The following is a 25,062-nucleotide window of genomic DNA, read 5'->3' as shown; positions in this document are numbered from 1 at the left end:
GTTGTAGTACCATATTAGACGTATTGTGTTGACGTACCAGGAAAGCTAAAAATTTCCCTGCCTGATTCCCCACTTCAAAATATGATTGTCGCGTAAAGAACAGTTTACGTTTGGATTTAGTGTCCAGGTGTTGGGCATATAATCTTTGCAGGGTTAACCACTCAACCTTATTGTTGTTAGTTTGATTGGCTGTATATGCGGCCTCCGCGTCTTTCAAGCGTTGCTCAATCTCATCGTCGTCCCTCGATGTCACCCTTTTTACATAAGAAATCGTAGAGGACAAACAGCCCCTTAGGTACGCCTTAAGGGCGTCCCAAAATAAATTAATATCTTGAGGTTCTGGGTGAGAACGAGTGTAACAATTCAACTGGTCAACTGTTCTATCACTTGAATCTATTAGTTTAAGCCAAAAGGGGTTTAACTTCCATATTCTACCATTAGTCAGTTTCCCAAATGTAAGCGTGAGAACAACTGGACTGTGGTCCGAAATTCCTCTATTACCATGTTCTATACTGCTTACCCATTGCACCAAGCCGACAGACCCAAAAATATAGTCTATACGGGACAGGGAACCCTTAGTAGATGAGTGGCAGGTATATCCCCCTTCCCCAGGGTGATGCATCCTCCACAGATCCACCCAGCCACTATTTTCCATGAACAGTGCCAGCTGAGTCGGGGCCAATGAAGAAGACAAAGACAGAGGCTCCCCAGACGACCCATCTCCCAGTCTCAACCTATCCAGACCACTATCCATGACCAGGTTAAAGTCACCCATACAGATAACATGTGCGTCTGGGTAATTTAAAGCAAAACTCATTGCCATCTTAAGTACCGAAATGCTAGCTGGAGGGGGGTTGTAAATGCACAATATAACATACTCGCGGGAATTAATTAATGCATGAACAAAAACAAAACGCCCCTCTGTATCCCGCCGGATCGTCCGGGCCTCCCATCGAACATCTCTGTGTATTAGCAGTGATACCCCTCTCGAGTAGCTGGTGTGGAACGCATGAACATGCCACTGTACCCAAGGTTTCTGTACACTTCTGGCTGTGTCTCTAGTTAAATGCGTTTCCACCAGGGCCACAATATGAGGATGATATCGCCTGATCTGGGAGAACACTTTAATTTTCTTTCGGGGTGATTTAATACCCCGTATATTCCAAGTCATGCATATCAATTTAGACTCCATATTCATTCCTTAATCTATGACATATAATGATGGTCGAGAGAGGTCTACAGATTACGCATAGATAACCATAACAGCTCTGGAGGCGACTTTTACCTAAATACTCATTAAGGCTAGTTAAACTTAACAAAAAAAGAAAACTTAACAAGAACTGAACAAACCAGGAGCATTGTTTATCGCTCCCATCTTCAGATAAACCTGGGGATACCCCCGCTGACTCCAGCGTCCGGTATTGTTGGTGTTTGGAACGCTCGCAGAGAGAGCTCCAATTTCAGGAATTTAAAGAGATATTAGTTAGTCGGAAACTTTTCAGGGTTCCGTTGCATTAGACTTCCCACGGGATCGCAGCCAGTCTTCTGCCTCCGATGGGTCAGTGAAGAATAAGGAGGAACCATTGCAGACCACCCGGAGACGTGCTGGATAGATCATGGAGTAGACAATATTCTTATCTCTGAGTTGTTTTTTGACATCCATAAATCTTGCCCGCTGTTTCTGAAGTTCGACGGAGAAGTCTGGGAAAATCGAGATTGTGACACCATTAAACTTGATGGGACTCTTTTGTCTCGCCAGTCGCAGAATAGCATCTCTGTCCTTGCAATTAAGGATGCGTGCCAGGAACGGTCTAGGTGGGGTCCCAGGAGGAAGGGATCTTGTAGGGACTCTATGGGCTCTTTCCACCGAGAACATTGGGGAGAATGTATCTCCCAAAGAGGATTTGAGCCAGTCTTCCAGAAATTTTTCAGGTTGCTGGCCTTCTGAGCGCTCCGGCAGACCAATAATGCGAATATTGTTTCGACGTAGTCTGTTTTCCAAATCGTCTGCCTTTTGTCTCCAGGCGTTTATGGACCCAGCAACTTTCGCTAGTTTTGCCTCCATAGGTTTAATAGTGTCCTCCACCTGAGACACCCTTGTTTCAACTTCTGTTATACGTCCCTTCATGGTCTGCATGTCTTGTCTTAGACGTCCCACCTCCGTGTGGACATCTTCTATTTTTTCAGAAAGAGATGTCCTAGTTAGAGATATAGCTTGCATTAATTGCTCAGATGCTTGTTTAAGAGTCAATTCATCTTGCTCACTCTCATCAACACTATCAGAGAGACGGATTTTCCCACGTTGAGCTTGTGAGGAACTATTTCTAAGAGATCTTGCACCATCTGAGGTATCACTTCTAGCGAATTCCTTTAGCCTGTCAGCTGCAGTTGTATTCTTTGGACGGTGCATGGTTAATAATTGTGTGGTCCAACAAAGTAATAAAGTTAGATCTGCAGAGTGATATATGGTCACACCAAGGTTGAGTGTGATGTGTATCCCGGCTGGGCACCCCTATAGTCAGAAGGTGTACTGCTATATAATCAGGGGGCACAGGCTGTTAATATGGTGGAAACCCCTGTTACAGGGGAAGTTCTTTTGCAGCGACGGTAGCAGAGGGGAGGCCCAATAGAAGTGCAGCCGACTGTGCTGTGATTAATAGGGGAGCGTGGGGCTCAGTCTTTCAGAGCACTCACCACGGTTCCCCTTAATATGTGTCTAGCAGGTTAAGCGCTCACTTCCCAGCCACGCTGCAGTGACAATGAGCCGCACCGCGCCTCCTACTGCAGGAGCGCGCGCTTCAGTAGTGACTGCCGCCCACACAGCCGCCGCCGCCAACGCAAGTCTCTCTGTCCCTCCGTCAGGCCCGGATCCCGCAGCTCTCACCCGCAGGTGCCAGGTACCGTCCGGGGGCTAAGGGGGGTTCCAGCCACAGCCTCAGTCAGCCTCGCGCCGTCTGCCCGCAGAGCGTCTTCCCAAGAAAATGGCCGCCGTCACACGTGGAGCTCACCGCTCCGCTAGATATATTCTCTCCTCCGGCTCCCTCCAGACAACGTTGTAGTACCCTCCCGGGGGTCGGCAGCCTCCAAGTCTCCAGGAGCCTCAGCAGAGGCCAATTATGTATTTAGAAGGGGTCTTAAATACAGGATATATGCAGGATTCTAGGAGCTCTCCCAATATGCGTCCTTCCTCGCTCACTCCATAGCCACGCCCCCCATACTGGCAAAATTTTGTATTGAAAACAAGACTATAATATGTAAAATGCAAAGCTATTCTTAATAAAAATCTGAGTTAAAAATAAAAAAAAAGGAGGAATATTTTATTTTCTAGATTTTTTTTTTATTATTGTTTTTTTTTTTTTTTTTCTTAGTATGTGAATTGTGTCTGAATCGCACGTTCAGACCAGTACTGCCATCTAGTGGCAAAATAAGCCTGAGGATCTGTGATGAAAACATAAAAGTGCAAATTGCAAGCAGCCGACAAACTCCAGCAGACGGGACGCACCGGCAGTATACAGAACGGCGTCCGTCCCACTTGGGGTGCATTCATTCCTACCGTTAAATGGCGGCCTATACATCAGCCGATCGGCGGTCATTTAATGGGCAGCTAATAGGTAGAGGGATACAGAGATGGCGTATCACCTTTATGTGTAAGGATCCCCTGTAAGTGTTGCTGATGGGCTTCGATACCACTTTCTTTATTCTTTCGGGTTCTATAGGATTTACTCAATTATTTAGATTTAAATCCCCCTTTCCTCCTCCCTTTTAGGCATGTAATCCGGGGAAGAGAAAAAACGCCTAGTGGAAGCATAATGAGGCATGAGAAGATTAGTTCCCCTCCGCAGGCTCAGATAATAATACAAGAAAGTGTTTCAGGAGACGAGACACGGCGCCGACCTCTGGGTCCACACCTCGGCCATTTGTGCCTGGAAACCCAAACTATGGAGCATGGGGGACATGAAGGGAGGGCATCGGCATACATAATTATATAGAAAATATAAAGGCGATATATAAGCAATGATGAACTGAAATAAAATCAAATGTGACCTGGCGTCTTGCATTACTGATGCCGCTCTGGTAGAAAGTGCAGAATCGCGTATTATAAATGCCCGCTGAACTACACCGCCATGTTGTGTGCGATCACTTTGTATATACATCGCACTTGCTCATAACCTTACACTTAGGAAAGCAGATTGCTGTGAGCACCACCATCTCAAAAAAATAATAACGAGCAAATAAATATCTAAATGTATCAATAAAGGTTCATTAAAAAGAAAAAAAAAAAAAAAGTTTCCTAGTGGCGTAAAGTCAGAATGTAAGGAATCAGACTTCGGACCCCTGCCGGTCAGCTGGAGCACACATCCATGTAACGTTCCTTTTATTTATTTTTTTATTAAAAGGAGTTTTCTCATCATTTAGTTTTGGGAGCGCACCGTTCCTGTGCCTTCCAGGTTCCTGCATGCCTGAGGGCGGTCTGCTCCTCATGACTGACAGTTCGGGTCAGCAGCACATTGGAACCACAGTGCACTCTCTCCTGTGCTGCAAGCACTGACAATTTTGCATCTGCAGAATCGGAGTCAATTTCAGATCAGCGCTTGCAAGCTCTATTGCAAACAGCAAATGGTCAGCCTCTGATCAGACTGCAACGGTGGCTCGTAGCCAGAAAAAAAAAAAAACCTTAAAAATCCCTCCATTCTTGAAGATTTTTAAAACGAGGTATTTTGGAATAATATTTTACATTTTTGCCCATTTAAAGTGAATCCTGCAGGTAAATAGCATTTAAAAGGACTGTCAGCACAGAACGACTGCTAAAACCAAATGCAGGCGCTCGGTGCACCGTGGAGTTGCCATACAATTCAGCGCACCATCCCAGCAGCCACATAATTCAGAGCACCATCCCAGCAGCCATACAATTCAGCGCACCATCCCAGCAGCCATACAATTCAGCGCACCATCCCAGCAGCCATACAATTCAGCGCACCATCCCAGAGACCATACAATTCAGCACACCATCCCAGCAGCCATACAATTCAGCGCACCATCCCAGAGGCCATACAATTCAGCGCACCATCCCAGAGACCATACAATTCAGCGCACCATCCCAGAGACCATACAATTCAGCGCACCATCCCAGAGACCATACAATTCAGCGCACCATCCCAGCAGCCATACAATTCAGCGCACCATCCCAGCAGCCATACAATTCAGTGCACCATCCCAGAGGCCATACAATTCAGCGCACCATCCCAGAGACCATACAATTCAGCGCACCATCCCAGAGACCATACAATTCAGCGCACCATCCCAGAGACCATACAATTCAGCGCACCATCCCAGAGACCATACAATTCAGCGCACCATCCCAGCAGCCATACAATTCAGCGCACCATCCCAGCAGCCATACAATTCAGTGCACCATCCCAGAGGCCATACAATTCAGCGCACCATCCCAGAGACCATACAATTCAGCGCACCATCCCAGAGACCATACAATTCAGTGCACCATCCCAGAGGCCATACAATTCAGCGCACCATCCCAGAGACCATACAATTCAGCGCACCATCCCAGAGGCCATACTATTCAGCGCACCATCCCAGCAGCCATACAATTCAGCGCACCATCCCAGCAGCCATACAATTCAGCACACCATCCCAGTAGCCATACAATTCAGCGCACCATCCCAGCGGCCCTACAATTCAGCGCACCATCCCAGCTACTTGTTTTCCTTCTATTTTGATTGACAGCTCTGACTTTATAAAACCTGAGCAGAGCAGATTTAAATGAAAAACAAGTAGGAAGGAAGGTGCACTGAACCAAATGGCCGTGCCGTGATGCACCGAGCGCCTGTGCTTGGTTTGAACAGTCATTCTTTGCTGACACACTCCCTTTATATCACATTAGGCTGGTTTATTAGACGTGTGGCTGCAGAGAGAAAATTAAGTTATATTCTCCCTGCAGCCGCTCACTTCCACACTTAGGGCTGGGCTGAGTTTTCGAATGTGATTGTCACAGTCGCTTTGACTCAAAAGAAGGGGATGGCACCTTTACATGTTGCAAAAAATATAAATTAGTATGTATAGTTGTAAAGGGGGTGATCCATATTTGTACTTCATCCAAATATGGCGGCTCCACTAGAATTTTCATGATTGCATGCTACTATGAAACAAGAATAATAAGATTTCCTGAAGACAGTCACTGTTCGCACCTAGACTTCTAAAGTGACGTTACTAGAGCAGATGATACATTATATGAGCAGGAATGGTGTCTGAAATGTTCTCCATGTGCAAATCTGGTGGCCAAGAAGGGCAAGGTCTGCAAACATAGGAGCAGTAGCTGTGAGCGAGTGCCGAATAGGACTGCACTTCCCAACTGTTCCATTGTTCAGCGCGGGGCCCGGCCACATTGACCGTGTATTTAGGTCATCTGAAGAGGGGACAGATAAGCAGTGTGGGGAAATGAAGTGTGGCTGGTTCACAAGAGCCGGCCTATTCCCACTGACTTGCCTTCTAATCCCTAGCGGGCCCCCTGCCGGGCTCCGTTCAGCCTCAGCCCATTCACTAATAGGACACCACTAACAAACCAATTAATGCTGGTTAGGATGCAGACACCTGGCCAAAAGTGAGGATCCCTGCGCCAGCCGCTCGCTGAAGAGGAGGAGGACGTGAGGTTTAACAACGCTTTGTAAGGGGAGACCATAAATAAATGGCCATATCTAATAACTAATAAAGAATTTTTCACCCTAAAATAAAAATAATGACGGAGATAAAGAAATGAACAAGATGGCTACTGCCACCGGATAGAGAGTCAATGTGCGATCAATATGGATTAACCCCAAAAATCCCAAGATCAAAAGAAGCAGTGACGTTCCGTGCAGTCTGTGTGAGAGCTACAACATCAGAAATATTGTCTGTCACCCAAAATAATGATGATAAAAAAATGCTATAATTAAAGAGCACATGGACACCAGGGGCTACAAATAATTTTTGCAATTGGGTTTCATTACAAAATTTGCTCGGTTTGGCTTTTATATGTTCTTTGTGATTACACGAGTTGACTGAGAATTTGTCAGTGAGCTTTCTAAAGTTAAGATCAATGTTTATGTCCCAGTTGCGGTCTCATCAGTTTTCAGCTGATCGGCGTGGGTGCTGGGTGTCGGCCCCACACCCATCTCATGTTGATGACCTATCCAAAAAGATAAATGAAGAACGCTTTGGTCCTGGACAACGCCTTTAAGAGGAGGCTCCAAAAGGGGAAAACAACACTGGATGGCGCCATAAGAAGTAAAAGCAAAAAAAAAAATTCCAATTGAAACATTGATCATGTTTTGAACTAAAGTTAAACAATAATAATTTGTAGGACAACCCATTTATCAAGTTGTACAGATTTCGCTGTGCATCCTTACCTGCCATTGCCAACCTTTTACCTTATCTTTGCGTACAACCATAGGCAATGTGTCTTACATGTCTTAGAGGGGGTTTCTGGTTTTAGAAAATCCCTATCCCGTCTGCGGTTTGAAAAAAAAATAAATAAAATTTTTTTTTTAAAAAAAGGCGTTTTCCTTTCCTGCCCGGGTTTGCGCCGCTGCTTTTGGTGCCTGTTACTGTTTGCAGCGCTGCCGTTACGTTGACAGCAGTGCAACTGATAAGCAGCTCGGGCTCAGGCCGTCGTTCAAGGTCTGCAGAACGGTCCACGTTCAGTGCTGCAGACAACAGACACCGGAAGCAGCGGCAGTCGGACCTGGGGAGGGTGAATAATGCACAGTTTGATTTTAAAAACAAATTGCAGCCGGGACACAGGGCTCTTTAAAATCATTATGAACGCATCACGTTCTGTAACTAAATACTGCTCTGAAATATTTTCTTTTGCTTTTTAGTGAATCGGAGGACGGTGCTGTATGATGATTGTGCAGGCAGCATTACCATGAGGCAAGCACGCATGCAAGCGAGCAAGCAGGCGAATGTAAGCTTCTGGGCCCTTACCCAGGGGGGGCTCAGGGGTGATCCCCATGCTCTGTAGTAAGGCTTCAGCTTCTCTCCTCTTCTTCTCCAAATCAGACTCTTCTTGTGGAGGGGGGGCATCCTTCTTCTGATCAGACTGTCATAAAAAGGAAAAGGGTCTTCAGTTTAATCAGGTTTATACATAAAAGGTCTTCCTTTAAAAATAGACCAAATGACGGAGACCAATTTCACAAGTCAGTGAAGCACAGACCATGCTGCCATCGTAACGTCCCGACTCACCGCCGGGACCCCCGACAGGAGATACTTGTCTCATAGACATACATGAACACTCAGGTCAAGAATCCCGAATCTCAGGATGGGCACTGCGATGCAATCATGGTCCATTTTCCACGAATATATGAAACCGTTCAGTTCTGCACTGACAAATATTTTTTTTTTTTTGCTGTTTGCAATTGGGTGTGATTAAAAATGCTGTACCGTTCGGCTTTTACAGCCTCTTTGTTTCGCTCTGCATTCGGTCTGTGATAATAAATCAGCGAAAAAATAAAAAATACAGGTGAAGCTCACTGATTGATCCTCAGTTAACTCACTCTGCAAGTAGCAATAGACGTGCGACAGAATTCTATGGGAAGCCTATGGTTTAACATTTTTAGTTCTAAGAAATTTGTATTTAATTCACACATTTCAAGGTTTAAAATGTTTAAATCCAATTGTACATTTTTACCCCCAAATGCATACAATAAGAATAAAAAAAAATGTTAAAAAAGCTAAACCCCGGTAAATGGATTTTCACAAAAATGTATGTTTTCCTTGAACCATTTCCAATTGTCACACGGAGTAAATTATATGAAAGCCATTTCTGTTACCAAAAGTTGAGTAAATGGGGTTTAGGGCCGTATATTATATTGTCAGAAATATTCATTCTGCTTAAAAAAAAAATAAATAAATAAAAAATACAAAATCGAAAAACTGAAGTTTTTTTTGTTTGTTTTTATTAAATTGTTTGTTTTCAGTGGTAGAGATGAACATCGCGACATTAACCATTGCTTGAAAAACCTAAGAGCTGGGTGCCCCCTGCTGGAGGCATCAATGATTGCAGCGATGGTTAGCAAAAACTGTAATGAGTAATTTGCTGTAAATATAAAAATTATTTGCACTTAAATTATTTTCAAGAGATCTAAATTTTTTGTGCATACCCCCTGCTGTGGGTCAAGGTCACATTTTAATCTAGAGGAACCAAATCTCAGTTTTAGCTATTCAGTGATAATTTAATAATATGTTCATTTAAATAATTGTTTGAAAGTTCTCACAACGCTGCGTTTTTGGTTGTTTATGGTGGAAGTATCATCCATCCGGTGTACTGCATATGATCTACAGTCAAGGAATATAGTTTCTTGCAAGAAAAAAGAAAAAACATGTAATGCGGCAACCATAAAGAAAAATGTAAATGGTAGATCATGTTTATTTTATAACTTTTTCTTTTTTATAAACAGTAGCAGAAAATTAGAAACTGCACTGCTCGGCTTTCAGGATTTGCAACAGAAAATTCTGCTGAAAATCCCGAAATGTTAGCAAAAAAAAAAAAAGCAAGTTATTGTCGCATATCTTTTCCCACTTGGTATGGGTGAAGTATGCTGCAGAAAACACTGCAAGAATTGACTCGCTGCAGATCTGAACATGATGCAAATCTGCAAGGAACAAAATATGCAAGAGATTTAAGAAATCTCATTCCCTTTGCCGGTACAGTTTCCGCACAAAATGCAAGAAGAAAATGCACACAAAAAAAACCAGAAACACAACATGCACACACACAGCTTTATAATGACACCCTAATGCAGGATTCACAACTACACTGCTCAGTAGATCTGTAGGTCCTCCATAATGCTGCTTCTCGATCAATGCTATACTCCCCCAGCCTGTCAGTGCAATGTATGTGAGACATCATAGCAGTTAGTTTCCACTCGCTAGTTCAAAGACGACTGACAAGAAAAAAAAAAAATTATCTTTAAAATTGTAGGATACTGGTCATACCATGATCCAAAATAGTGTTATTCCTCAAGTAAACACACAAGTTGTGCTAAAAAGTCAGGTTAAGTTTTAGTGCTACATCTCAGTCTTTTAGCGCTCCTGGCCACTCAAAATGTGCAGGGAATTGGAGCGGGTACCGTGCACTTGAATGGGACATGCTGTAATTTTTTTTTAGTTTTTTTTTTTAAAGGGTAATTTCTACAGCTGCTTTTTACTTGGGACAATCTCAGTTTAACTTCTACCCTCAATGCAATAATGAAGAGTGCAGGTCAGGCCTCTTCTGATAGATGAGACAGACGAGGCACCGTTCACATGTCCAGCAGTTATATTGGGTTTATTATTTAATCATTATTGGGATGACAAAAACGGAAATAAAATGATGGAGTACAGGATCCACCCAATGGAACAGGGACGGAAATATCCCAAAATCTCTTCCAGTTCAATGCAATCTGTTTTTTTTTGTTTTGTTTTTTTGCTGGATAATACGGTTTGCTATGTCTGGGCTCCTTTCCCTATCCATGTCATTAGTACGTTACCTTGTCACCTGTACACATATCAGGTCCTCTCAGTCCACTTACTGTTGTATCTTATTGTCATTTTTATGCAATTTGCTTAATCTCTTTGTTTTCATTGTCTGTTCTTGAAAATTTTTTAATAAAACTTTAATGGGGGGGTGGGGGACAAAAAAAAAAAATACCGTACTTACAACAACCAAATTTTTTTATTTTTGCTATAAAAAAAAATTAACTTTAACAATGAAGCCTATGGGAAAGGGATCATAATGGATGGAGATCCGTTTATTAAGCACTGCACATGCCCAGAACCGAGGCGATCACAGACGCCTCTAGTAAAAGTGGATCCACTACAAAAGTGAAAAAAAAAAAAGAATGAAAAATGGAAACCGGAGTGCACAGTCTGTTTTTTTTTTTTTTCTCTACATTTCTAACAAATCCAGTTTTATTTTGTTTTCAATCAGACTGCCTTCTCCTTCACACAGTCCTGGGTACAGAGGTGGTAGACGGAGGCCTTGTGTTAATGGTCAGCAGCGTTCGCCCAGTTGCCCGACTCTCCCTTCCTTTCATGACGAAAATTTGGCCTGTGTTTTATAGAGGTTATAAAGAGACTTTCAGTGCAAAATGACTGTGCAAACCAAGCACAGGTGTATGATGCACCCAGGGTGTAGCCAAACGGTTCAGCACACCTACCTGTTTGCCATCTTTCTCTGCCCTCCTCTGGCACCTGTCAAATAAGAGCTGTCAATCAAGGAAGAAGCGGGTGGGATAGATGGATAACAAGTAGGTGGTAAGTACACCCGGGGCGCACAGACGCATGTGCTTGGAACAAACAGACAGATTATTTCAAAAGTCCCATCAAACCTGTGAACATATCATTAGAGCGCCGATTGATGGAGGGAAAATCCCTATAAATCAATGTCTGATAGAATTTGCCCCTATTATATATACTTTTGATGTTCCATGCATGTCACAGAAGGGAAACTCCCTAAATGTTTAGTGTGGCCCCCAGATTGTTATACTGAACCAATGTGGCCCTTTGACCAAACAAGGTTCTGCATCCCTGAGCCATGAGGTGTAATATCCCATCCATGTCACTAAGCTGAGGGGTGCCTAGAGAATTTAGGGGAGAGGCTTCACCCAGTGACTGCATAGACTCATGGCGCTGCTCACTACACATACAGCGGCTGAAATAAGTATTGAACATGTCGTCACCAATTTTCTAAGTATTTCTAAAGGTGCAATTGACATGAAATTATCACCGGATGTTGGCAACAGCCCATCCAATCTACACAGGCAAAGACAATTACCAAAGAGGTCCACAAATTATGTTATGTGTAATAATGAGAACTGACACATCAAAAATTATTGAACGCACCCAGCCAGCGCGCGCTCCGTGAACGCACTCAGCCAGCACTTTTGTGCGGTTCCATCTTTGAATCATAGAAAAACGCAGACAGTACTTAGCATATGAAGCAGTCAATCTTGGCCTCGGAGTCTGGCACAGGTCTCTTAGCCCTACCACCCAGGGACCGCACGTTATAGTCCGTGCACTGCAGTCAATGTTGTACGGATGTCTGCATGAACCCTTACAATTACACGTGGCCCTTTGAAGGTCACCAGAATCTGGATGTGGACCTCGGTGAAAATGAATTGGTTCCTCTGGGGACTTGGGTGCATAGTAATGCCTCCTTTCGCTATACTCATATATTTGCAGGTGGAATAAACAAGGATCGGCCTCAATGCACAATTCTAAGAAAAAAAACGTTCCAAAATTATTTAATAGGAAATAGAAGTATATATCGAAACAGACCGGTCAGAAGAATCGTCACGTCTCCTGTCATGTCCGTTTTAGAAAGTAGACGTATGTTCCATGAGATAATTCTTGATAATTTTTTAGAACTCCGCATTGTGTTGATCCTCTGTTGCCTCTCCTGGAATTGTATGAATAAAGTGGGTTTCGCCACTTCCTTGGACAATTTGTTGGTGTGCAACGATTGTCTGACAATTTCGCATTGATTGGTAAGTATCAGAATGTGTAGGATCCCACCCCATTGATATAAGAAATAGCACAGTTATTCATTTATCTATACATTTTCAGGAAGTTTAGCAGAGGAACAGAAAAACAAACAAAATTAATGTCAGGAGAGCCATTAAGCCATCTAACATAATGAGAACAATACTTCAGTTCAACCCGTTACCTCCTTCTTTTTCTTTTCTTCTTCTTTCCGTTTTTTCTCTTCTCTTATCTGAGCCAAACGCTGCTTCTTTCTCTCCAACTCGGCCTTCAGTTCACTTTTGTCAGACATGGCGAGGAACCTGGACAAAGAAAAAGAAGATTTTAATATGTTGGATATGTGATACAGGACAACTCGCATTGTGCGGTGTCCCCACTGCAGCCATTCTCTTCTTTAGGTTAGAAAAGGAAGAAAATTGGGACTTTAACAATAAAATGTAAACACATATGCTGGACGTACCTGTGCTGAAATGACGCTGCTTTCCTCCTATGTTTAGCTAATGATAGTCCATAGTCAGTTGTCGGATATACGGTATATCTGACACATACACAACATGGCATTTTTGTTTTTTTGTTTTGGGTATTCGGTATGTTTTGATTGCTTTCTAACTTTTTTTTTTTTTTTTCGACAGCAATTCTGACATTTAGATTTTTCTTTTCAGTGTTTACCATATATACATTTAATATTTCTTGATAATTGGACATTAAGTTGTGTGGCTATACCAAATGTCTTATTTCACAAAAGAGAAAAAAAAATAAATAATAATAATAATAATCATCTATATAATTGTCTAAGGGTCACTTCCGTCTGTCCTTCTGTCTGTCTGTCACGGTTATTCATTCGCTGATTGGTCTCGGCAGCTGCCTGTCATGGCTGCCGCGACTAATCAGCGACGGGCACAGTCTGGAAGAAAATGGCCACTCCTTACGCAGTCAGTGCCTGTCCCCCGCATACTCCCCTCCGGTCACCGCTAACACAGGGTTAATGCCGACGGTAATGGACCGCCTATGCAGCATCGATAGTAAAAAATGTAATGTTAAAAATAATAATAATAAAAAAAAAAACCTGCTATACTCACCCTCTGTAGTCGCTCGCGCCGGCCGCCATCTTGCAGGTTCACCGTAGCAGGTTCCGGTGGCAATGATGGTATGGGAGAAGGACCTGCCATGACGTCACGGTCATGTGACTGCGACATATCACAGGTCCTGCGCTCATACCAACCCTGGAGCTGCCGTGGACTACAATGGGCTCTCGGAAAGGTGAGTATATGTTTATTTTTTAAACTGTGACAAACCTGGCTGGGCAATATACTATGTGGCACTGTGCTGTATACTACGTAACTGGCCAATATACTACGTGGCTCTGTGCTGTATACTACGTGACTGGGCAATATACTACGTGGCTGGGCAATATACTACGTGGCTGGGCAATATACTACGTGGCTGGGCAATATACTACGTGGCTGGGCAATATACTACGTGGCTGGGCAATATACTACGTGGCTGGGCAATATACTACGTGGCTGGGCAATATACTACGTGGCTGGGCAATATACTACGTGGCTGGGCAATATACTACGTGGCTGGGCAATATACTACGTGGCTGGGCAATATACTACGTGGCTGGGCAATATACTACGTGGCTGGGCAATATACTACGTGGCTGCGCAATATACTACGTGGCTGCGCAATATACTACGTGGCTGCGCAATATACTACGTGGCTGCGCAATATACTATGTAACTGGGCAATATACTAAGTATATTAATTTAAGAACCTGTTATTACTACTTTAGCAAATTGTCTCTTCAGAAAAGGGAACTAGAATTCTAGCGCCACCTATTGGAAGCAGCGATCCTAAAAGTCAATATCGAGCCTTTAACGAGCCTTGCCACAGGAGTTAGAATAAAAGCCAAACCAGAATCTTAATTTGTAGACAAGTTTCGGGGAAGTTGCCCCTCATTAGTGCAACGTATGAGATCTGATATGGCTGTATATGAGCACTCAATGCTAAGCACGTCACTCTCAAAAAGAATAAACATTACAAGTTAGGCTACTTTCACACTAGCGTCGGTCCAACATACCGACGCAAACTGCGAAAAAAAAACGAACAACGGGGGCAGCGGATTCAGTTTTGCAACGCATCCACTGCCCCATTGTAAGGTCCGGGGAGGAGGGGGCGGAGTTCTGGCCGCGCAAACGCGGGTTTTTGCCCCTCATCAGTGTGGAGTAGGAAACTGGCTATTAGGAGCAGTGCCTAGTAAAAGGCTGTGAAGGTACAGATGAATGACCTCAGGGAGACCAAAACATCCAACACCGCGGAGACACCATCACGTGTTTCTCAACGCAGTGATCCAGAACACTGCCCCCATCCCTTATGGGAAATATGCAAATGCATGTAAAGTAAGCTGCCTTTTACTAGGCACTGCTCCTAATAGCCAGTTTCCTACTCCACACTGATGAGGGGCAAAAACCCCGAAACAGCTGTCTGTGGATGGATACCATGCTTGGCATAGGTGGCTTTCCTTCATAGGATGCTGCCCTTCCCGTGGTTGTTCCTTCCCGGGGAAAGGCCTGGCTATTCACTGCTTGCGTCGAGAAACACGTGATGGTGTCTCCGGAGCTTCTTTACATGCATCTGCATATTTCCCATAAGGGATGGGGGCAGTGTTCTGGAATCACTGCGTTGAGAAACACGTGATGGTGTCTCCGCGGTGTTGGATGTTTTGGTCTCCCCGAGGCCAATCATCTGTGCCTTTATAGCCTTTTTACTAGGCACTGCTCCTAATAGCCAGATTCCTACTCCACACTGATGAGGGGCAAAAACCCCGAAGCAGCTGTCTGTGGATGGATACCATGCTTGGCATAGGTGGCTTTCCTTCATAGGATGCTGCCCTTCCCGTGGTTGTTCCTTCCCGGGGAAAGGCCTGGCTATTCACTGCTTGCGTCGAGAAACACGTGATGGTGTCTCCGCAGCTTCTTTACATGGCCACAAGAAAGGCCACCTTCCAAGATAGAACTGACAGGGAAACCTCCCTGAGAGGCTCAAAGGGGAAACCCCTCAAAACGTCCAGCACAAGATTTAAATCCCATGAATCCACAGTGGCACAGCATGGGCTACTCCTCGAAGAAAGGTCTTAACCTGTGGCCCAGAAGATAACGTCTTCTGAAAAAGGATAGAGAGCGCAGAAACCTGGCCCTTTAGGGAACTAAGAATCCAGTCCTGCCTGAAGGAAGGCCAAGATGGAAGACAGGGAAAAAGACATAGGTGAAACGCGGTTGGACTCGCACCAACAGAAGTAAGCCTTCCAGGTACGATAGTAGATCCTGGAAGACGAAGGCTTCCAAGCCTGGATCATGGTCTCAACAGCCACGCCATTAAACTGGGCGACCGAGAATTCGAGTGGCAGATCGGGCCCTGAGACAGCAGATCGGGCCTGTCTGGAAGGCGCCAGGGGGCGTCCGCGAGAAGGTTGACGATCTCCGCAAACCAAGCTCTCCTGGGCCAATCCGGGGCGATCAGAATGACCGGCACCCCTTCCGCTTTGATCTTTTTCAACAGCTTGGGAAGGGAAGGAATGGGAACAGATAGGGCAGCCCAAACTGTGACCAAGGAATGGCCAGAGCGTCGACGCCCACTGCAAGAGGATCGCAAGACCTGGAGACGAACTGTGGAACCTTCCAGTTCATTCGGGACACTGTGAGGTCCACGTCCGGAGTCCCCCATCGAAGACAAATCTGATGGAAGACCTCCTGATGCAAGGACCAATCCCCTGCTGCGAGACTCTCGCGGCTGAGGAAGTCGGCGGTCCAATTGTCCACGCCGGGGATATGCACCGGGGATATCACCGGAACCGTTGCCTCTGCCCAGAGGAGGATCTTGGATACCTCGGCCAGGGCCACGGAGCTCAGAGTCCCCCCTGATGGTTGACATATGCCACTGCCGTGGCATTCTCCGTTTGGATTCGAATTGGTAGACCCCTGAGAATCCTTTCCCAATGACGAAGGGACAGAAAGATGGCCCGAATCTCGAGGACATTGATCGGCAGAGTTGACTCCTGTGCCGACCAACGACCCTGAACAGTCAGGTGGCGAAACACCGCACCCCAGCTGAGCAGGCTGGCATCCGTCGTCACCACTTGCCAGTGAACTGGAAGGACCTGCCCTGGGAGATGAGAGGTGACGTCAGCCACCAGTTGAGAGACCATTTGACCCGGGGAGAGTGTCGAATCGGACGATCCATGGAGAAGACAGACCTGTCCCACTGAGACAGGATGGCTTGCTGAAGAGGTCACGAGTGAAATTGGGCGAAGGGAATCGCTTCCAATGTTGCTACCATCCTCCCCAGAACCTTCATGGCCGATCGGAAGGAGGGAAACCGAGGACCCTGGAGCAAGCATACATCCCAACGAAGGATGGATCTCGTCTTCGGGAAGGAAGACTTTGGTCTGACGAGTGTCGAAGAGCATGCCCAGGAAAACGATGCGCTGAGAAGGAATAAGGCAGGACTTCTTCCGGTTGACCAGCCACCCGAAGCGGGCTAGGGTGTTGAGGACGATGGACAAACTGCCGCGCCGGAACAAATGGCATCGCAGCCGCTGAGAGCGGCCGGAGCAGCGCAGCCGCAGGGGCCCGAAGCGGTGCAGCCTTGGCAGGCCGCCGCGCTGGCACAGATGGCATAGCAGCCGCTGAGAGCGGCCGGAACAGCGCGGTCACAGGGCGGAGCGGCCGCAGCCACGGAAGCGGTGCGGCAGACAGTAAGAAGCGCGGCCGCCGTCCGACAAAGCAATCCCGGCCCATGCAGCTGAAAAAGGCCCCTACATTTGCGTGCAGCTGCCCGCATGCAACGGTTGACGACCAGGCATCTGAGGTCCCCTCAATAAAGCACCCCCTTTGAAGATCTGGGATGGGATGAGATAGGGAAAATACTCACCTTAAACATCCCACGTCGTTACTAACCTGAAGAGGAATGAGACGTCCAGGGAGCTGTGATGGACGTCCTCGTCTCCTCCGACCGACAGGCTCTGGTGGGCGAGTGGGTGGGGGACGGAGCCAGGACCGGACTTCTGAGCACGCTTGTGTGCTAGGATCTTGGTCCTGGAGAGGGATGTATGAGGATACGGGGTGGCAGTACACGCCGTACTCATAGTCCGCATTGTGGGACTACAGGTGTGACTGTTCACCCTGTATCCCTCCGGAACACCTGTAAGAAAACGACGCACATTGAGGTAAATAAGGGTCTAATGAAAGACCCGTGTCCACCTCCTACTGACACTAAGCTAAACTGAAGAGTATAATGCCAGTCGGTGGGGTGTACACTGCAGAGGAGCAGCTAACTTTTTTTGTGCATAGTGTCAGCCTCCTAGTGACAGCATCATACACCCCATGGTTACTGTGTCCCCCAATGAGATGTGATAGAGAAACATATATGTAAAATTTTGCTGTGGGCAAAAAGGGAGGTTTATTTTCCTTGTTATAGAGTTTTTCACCAACAAAACCCCGCTAAACAACACTAGTTGTAATTAAATAACCACAATAAAACACTTGAATATTAAGAGTTTGTGGTTTCGTTGAACTTGTAAAAAAAAAAATTGACATTACAGCATAGGGATAGGATTTCAAGAAATCACACGTCCACTATGTGTCCATGTGCGCCTGCGGATCACCCGCAGACACTGACATGCGGCGCGTCTTTCAAGACCGCAACATGCTAATTACTCTTGCAGAGACACGATTCTCCGCAAGAGAAATTACATCAAAAGAATGTATTGAAAGCAGTAAATCCGCACATATGGATTTACCTGCGTTTAATAGAAAACAGCGAAAATACCCTGCGCCCGAAGCGTTGCTACATCCGGAACGTGGGCACATAGCCTAAAGATTGGTCAAAGTCAAATACGAGGAAGAATAAAAAACAAAGAAGCTTTATTTAAAACCGGACGTACCAAAAATATTCAAAAAAGCACAATAAAAACGCATGTAAAGAGAAAAACGCACTGAAAAAGCAATGAAAAAACTGCAAGGTACCTAATTTACTTAATATGTGCAGAAAACCTGCAACATTAAAAACTCATTGTGGGAACGTGGCTTAAAGGATTGGTCCTTTCTGACTGTCTGTGGTTCGAATAGCATGAACGAGGAGACAAGAACCCTGTAAATACAAGCTATGCTCAGAAAATAAGTTACTGTTTAAGCATGGCTTTTGTGCTAAGATTTTTTGTTTTATTGCTTTTTGCAATAGTTTTTCACTAATATATCACAATCTGTATTAAAAAAAAATACAAAAATAGAAATATTGCAATTTTCACGTAGGCCACCAGGGCTTTTTTTTAGATTCTAACTTCCTGTTGATTCAAGAAATGCACATGTAAATTAGCGATGCCTATCTTTTGTACTGAAGCATTTAATGAGCGTGTGCAAAGGAGATTGTAAAGGGAGGAGATGAACTGTGAGGTCGCCTATTGTGATTGGTGGATCCTGTGTTACCAGCTGTGCATAGAGGTGTAAGGCTACGTTCACACTAGCGTTGTGCGCCGCTGCGTCGGCGACGCAACGCACAACGCACGCAAAAACGCGGCAAAACGCACGCAAAAACGCTGCGTTTTGCGACGCATGCGTCGTTTTTTGCCGAAAATCGGACGCAAGAAAAATGCAACTTGTTGCGTTTTCTTGGTCCGACGCTTGCGGCAAAAAAGACGCATGCGTCGCACAACGCAACAAACAAAAACGCATGCGTCCCCCATGTTAAATATAGGGGCGCATGACGCGTGCGTCGCCCGACACTAACCCGACGCACACTAGCAAAACGCTAGTGTGAACGTAGCCTTACCTGTCACTGTAATTCTGTCTCTGATGATAAGGAGCCTGCTGAAAACTGTTCCTAAAAGGACAGGAAGTACTAGACTTAAAAAAAAAAAAAAAAAAAAAAAGGCCCATTGGTCACTGTGAGAAATTGCAAGATCACAATTTTTCTTTTTTAAATTGAGATAAAAAAAAAATGCACGTAGTATAAAAAACTGATTATTCATCATTTTCTGATGATCGCATTCCTTTAAAATACGCTCATCCAAGGACCAGAGGCGTCACCATTCATAGCCTATTAAGTTGCATATTTATGGGTCCCATATCCTCTCTGAAAGGCAATTTCTTTTGTTAATGTTTCATCCATGAATCTCTGCGCTTCCAATGTAGACACAAACCGAGAACATCGCTTATACTAATCTACGGCATTGTGCAGTAAGTCTGCAGGATGTAAAGCTCTTATGTTACAGCCGGTGGGGGCTGAACAGTTTTATTCTAGAGACATCAAAGAATATGTTACTGGAAAACCATTATTACTCGACAGCGCCGACGGATCATAAACACGTAGACCGGATGGAAGGTGAATCTTCAAAAGGAAGCAATAATTACAGATTTACATGGCCAGACGCTGAGGAGAGGAGGAAAGCATTCAGGGAATGTGCAACAGTGACCGACCTGTTCCCTCCATGCACGGCACAGAAGTGTTCACCGTAAAGTGGTATTCCAGTTATAAGTCACTTATACATATAGGATAGATGACTACTGAATTGGTAGAGGTCCACTGCTGGGACTCCTAGGGGCATCATGTTTCCCAATCACAATGCTTTACTTGAATGGGAGATGTGGGATATTCACGTAGGGGTCCAAAATACCAGGGCCTCTCGCCCCAGTAATGCTAGGTACAGGGCTCCAAAATGTCTGTTGGAATGCATCAATGGCCGTGCATGCAAAAACCACTCCAATCATTGTCTATGAGACTGCCAGAAAAAAATCCAGCGGATAAGGGATAACTTTCTGCTCTCTGGTAGGGGGGGTGGGGGGGGGGGAAGGGGGTCTAATGGCTGGAAACCCTAGTGATCGCGAGATCAGGCCCTGGAGCGTTCTACTAAATGGAGCGGAGGTGAGCGCACTCAGCCTCCACCCTATTCATTGCCTGAGTGCAGCGCTCAGCTATGTCTGACAGTCCCATAAACAAAGAATGGAGTGAAGGCCTCAAGATGGAGCTCCAAGGCACCAATCTTAGGATCCCTGGGGGTTAACAGCAGGGACTCCCATGGTCAGCAAGTTATCTCCTATCCAATGCATAAGGGGTAACTTGCTTTTTTGCGGGGAATAGGCCTTTTAAGATGAGAATTAATGGCACAGGTCAAACATAGCAAACACTTACCTTGCAATCCTCCAGTAAGAAAAGGAAGGAATTCAAGCTTTTATTCGACTGAAAAGACAAAAAAAAATACCCGTCAAAATGTGCATTCAGAAAACATAATATACAAATTATATATATATATATATATATATATATATATATATATATATATTTCTGCACAGAGCAGCAACCACACATCGTTAATTACCAAGCACAGCGACATACATTTTGCTAAATTATTGGGAATGACCTGTCACCTATTGCAAAGATAATGGGAATAATAATAATAATAATAATAATAATAATAATAATCTTTATTTTTATATAGCGCTAACATATTCCGCAGCGCTTTACAGTTTTCACACATTATCATGGTGTGGTACTGAGCACCCGTCTGCACGGCCGGCCATCACACCCACTGCGACCTGTTAACTCTATGGGTCCGATTCATTGTTGCATTTCTGCCTTTTTTTTTTTTGCCTGTTTTTCATTTGCAACTAATTCTACTTCTAATTTGTGCCTTTTTTTAAGGCAGATTTTGTGTGTGTTCTCCTGGAGTACTTTTTTTTTATTATTATTATTTACTGTAAATGTTTGTCATAGTGAGCAAAATTTGGGGTTCCCAGATGTATTTGGGTGATTGATTGATCAAATTGTGACTTTTAAAAAAAAAAATTGTGCAATTAGACTGAAATGTATTCCCATCCCCGGAGGGATTTTATGTATGATCATTCTTTTTTCTGCAAAATTTACGCCTTTTTTCAGGTACAACTTTCTGAACTAAAAAGCTGCTAGATGGGTCATACAGAAAAATAAGGAGCAATTTTTAATTTGCACAAAAGTCATAAACCGCGTGTAAAATTTAGAATAATTTGGTGTAAAAAAAAAAAAACAAAACAAAAAAAGCAATGAATACCAAAAGCAAGAAAAAAAAATTGACAAAAAAAAAAAAAAGCACAATTGATGAACACTACTCCAAATCTGGAAAACCAAATGGCATATATAATGCACCAAACCTCTGAACTAGCCAGAGCCACAAGAAACTCACCTACACGTTGGGCCATGTGCACACATGGTGGATGCAATGTGGAATTTGCACACAGATTTGCAAATGGAAAATCAGCAGCAGCATATTACAGAAAATACATGGTTGAAGGGATAATCCGAACTATTTTGGCTATGTGCACACGTTGTCGATTCGTATGCGGATTTACCAGCACAGTTTTTGATAAATCCACAGGTAAAATGCAGTGCGTTTTACCTGCAGATTACAAGTGGATTTACCACGGATAACACCTGCGGATTCCAATACAGGAACAGGTGTAAAACGCTGCGGATTCCACACAAAGAATTGACATGCTGCGGAAAATACAACTCAGCGTTTCCGCGCATCCTGAAACCAGTGCCAGAGTCAGGATGCACTTTGTGGGCGAAGTTTGTACGGCCCCTGAAGGATGAAATAAATATCCAAATGGCCCTTGGCAGAAAAAAATATTCCCCATCCCTGGTCTAAGTGAAGCACGAGCACCACTGCTCCATGCATTCTCTATGGAACTGCTAAAATGCTGAACCAAGGACAATGATGGGTTTTGCAGACAAAAAGAAAAATCCGCAAACAAAACCACTTAGGCTGCCGTCACACTATCAGTATTTGGTCAGTATTTTACATCAGTATTTGTAGCCAAAACCAGGAGTGGAACAAATAGAGGAAAAGTATAATAGAAACATATGCACCACTTCTACATTTATCACCCACTCCTGGTTTTGGCTACAAATACTGATGTAAAATACTGACCAAATACTGATAGTGTGTCGGCAGCCTTAGAAGGAACATCTGCAGAGAAAACAGTGGCCTGCGGGGTATCGGGAAGCATTGGAGAAACCGGAGCACCGAGAGATTAAAACAAAGAACCCTACTTTTTTTTTTTTTTTTTTTTTATAACATTTTATGTTTTTAGAATTTTTTTTTTTACGGCCATTGAAGCCCATTAGAGGAATTCACACACAGCTGGTTTGATGTTAACTGATTCATTCGAACACTGTTTGTAGAAACGGACCCAATCAAGTGTGTGGAGGGCACTTTACAGTCGTAGAAATTTTTGCAACAAATCTGCCACTGCTCAATTCACCGATAGACTATGATGGGCACGTACGTGAAAAACAGACACAATGATGTCTAAACGTATGTGCACAGTCTATTCGCTGAGTTTTTGGAGTGAAAACTCCAAGTTATTTTGTTTAAAGATTTGGAGAATTTCTGCTCCATAAACAAAAAAACTCAGTGTGAACAAACCCTACGGCCAAGTGCACACGTTCAGTATTTTACATCAGTATTTGTAAGCAAAATCCTGGAGCGGAACAATCAGAGGAAAAGTATAATAGAAACATATGCACCAATTCTGTATTTATCACCACTCCTGGTTTTGGCTTACAAATACTGACCGTGTGAACCTGACCTAAGGATATATGCACATTGTGTCTTTTGGACATAGACACATCCATATTGTTTTTTTGTAGAATTTCTCAAGCATCTTTTTTCCTTAAAGCCACATTCACCCGTTCAGTATTTTACAACAATATTTGTAAAACAAAGCCAGGAGTGGGTGATAAATACAGAATCCTGGTCTTGGATTACAAATACTGATGTAAAATACTGACCAAATACTGAGTGTGTGAACACTAAGTGGAAATAAAACATCTCACTTATTTTCAGCGAATCTTAATGGAATCTGCTCCAAACCAATCAGAAAAAAAGGTTCCTGCAGCGGTCTTTGCTGAAAAACCGGTCGCATTGAGCCACCTCAAGAGCGCTCCATGTGAATGTGGCCCGATACAGAAATGCCGCAGGTTTCCTGTGTGGGGAGCACAGAGGCAGAGAAGGAGAGATTTCATCAATCCACGAGCGGATCACATAGCTGATTTTTACGGCTGATTTCCCCCCTTTTCCTGGCAGAAGGCTGAGCTCCACATGTGAATTTCCTGCAGATTTCATCTTTTGCACTTAATGTTAAATCCGCTGCAATGTTTATTTCTGTCGGACAGTGTGGATGCGATTTCAATATCACCAGTAATTCTGGTATTGTAAAAACACAGCAAAATTTTCCACACGCAAATCAGCAGCGGAAAATCATTCCCTAGATGCTTTCCTGTCCTGAATATGCCGCCAAGCGTCGATGCATCGCTCGATAAACAGGTGCCGTCTGCAGGGGCCGCACCGAGCCCCCTGGGGCCAATGTAACGGCCGCCGTACAGGGCAGGACACAACTCTCCCAGATCCCAGAATATCACAACCACACAGAAAGGCAGAAATAGCAAGAAGATGGACGAGATCTGCACACAGGGTGTCCGGGAAAGCAGAGTGACCTCCCCTAGCATCAGTGTTGTCACCCAGCTTTCCCAGATGAATACATAGGAACAACAGCTGCCAGGGCATGCTGGTACCTGTGGTACCCTATACATAGCAGGTCATAGCCCATAATAGAGGCAGTGCTGCTCCACCCGGCCACAATGTGACAATAACAAGGCCTCAGTGTGAACCCTCCAGTCAGACTATCACCCATACCCACCGAATAACCAACCTCAAGTCTCCCCCACCGGGTCCAATCTCGTCACCGCCCTGTCTTCCCTGTGCACCCCGCCCGACACCGGCCACATACACTGCGAATGACTGATGCTGGACGGAGAACCAAACAGGACAAAAAACCCAGCGCGCAGCTGCAATGACGTCATCCCCAGGAGAACTGGACGCTAAGTACTAGAGCGCGCCACAGACACTTCCTGTATGTCTCCCGAGCAGGAGCCATTTTACTGTGGATATGAGCTTAGGTTATAATAGGCGTTGGTCTCCGGGAAACATATCGCATTTTTATTCGGATAGGGGACATGTTCTATATCCGTTGTCCTCGTGACGTGTGGTTTTGCCAAATCTCTGGTTATAAAATGTGAATGTTTGGTGATGTCATTATTGATAGTTATGGCTTAGGGTGGGCAACCCTGTAAGAGAGGCCACCAGAAAAAGGGGAGAGGTGACCAAAGTAAAATTAATTTACATATATGGCACTATGGCTGCTTCCTTGTACAGACCGCGGATGACCCTCTAAGGCTGGGGGTCTGCAACCTTTTCTCTTTCCAGGGGCCACATTGACATTTTGAACCAATTCCAAGGGCCGCTATAAAATCTGAAGCGCCATTATGATCTGGGCCTTTTATAAAGTATTATCATTAAAGGGAACCCGTCACCCCCAAAATCGAAGGTGAGCTAAGCCTACCAGCCTCGGGGGCTTATCTACAGCATTCTGGAATTCTGTAGATAAGCCCCTGATGTATCCTGAAAGATGAGAAAAAGAGGTTAGATTATACTCACCCAGGGGCGGTCCGAGTACG

The 25,062-nt window shown here is 44.5% G+C and overlaps 1 protein-coding gene across 6 annotated transcripts in view; it reads right to left on the bottom strand.

Moving 5' to 3' along the window:
• DYNC1I2 (dynein cytoplasmic 1 intermediate chain 2) overlaps positions 1–24,417 on the bottom strand; it is a 135,756-nt gene extending 111,339 nt beyond the window's left edge. For 3 of the 6 annotated variants that reach the window (XM_069733133.1, XM_069733135.1, XM_069733137.1), the window contains exons 1-4: positions 24,258–24,395; positions 20,701–20,748; positions 12,698–12,815; positions 7,978–8,092 (exon numbers count right to left, since the gene is read on the bottom strand). In XM_069733133.1, the coding sequence (XP_069589234.1) occupies positions 7,978–8,092; positions 12,698–12,805 (223 nt within the window). In that variant the 5' untranslated portion in view covers positions 12,806–12,815; positions 20,701–20,748; positions 24,258–24,395. Of the gene's footprint in view, positions 1–7,977; positions 8,093–12,697; positions 12,816–20,700; positions 20,749–24,245 lie in introns of all 6 variants that reach the window. The other 3 variants (XM_069733134.1, XM_069733136.1, XM_069733138.1) reach the window with 2 other exon arrangements.
• Between the last annotated feature and the right edge of the window lie 645 nt (positions 24,418–25,062).

This window comes from Ranitomeya imitator, chromosome 7 (assembly GCF_032444005.1).
Source record: "Ranitomeya imitator isolate aRanImi1 chromosome 7, aRanImi1.pri, whole genome shotgun sequence".
NCBI classification, from domain to species: Eukaryota; Metazoa; Chordata; class Amphibia; order Anura; family Dendrobatidae; genus Ranitomeya; species Ranitomeya imitator.
The sequence above is the reverse complement of the archived record's forward strand: the minus strand, read 5'-3'. Positions and strand labels throughout refer to the sequence as shown.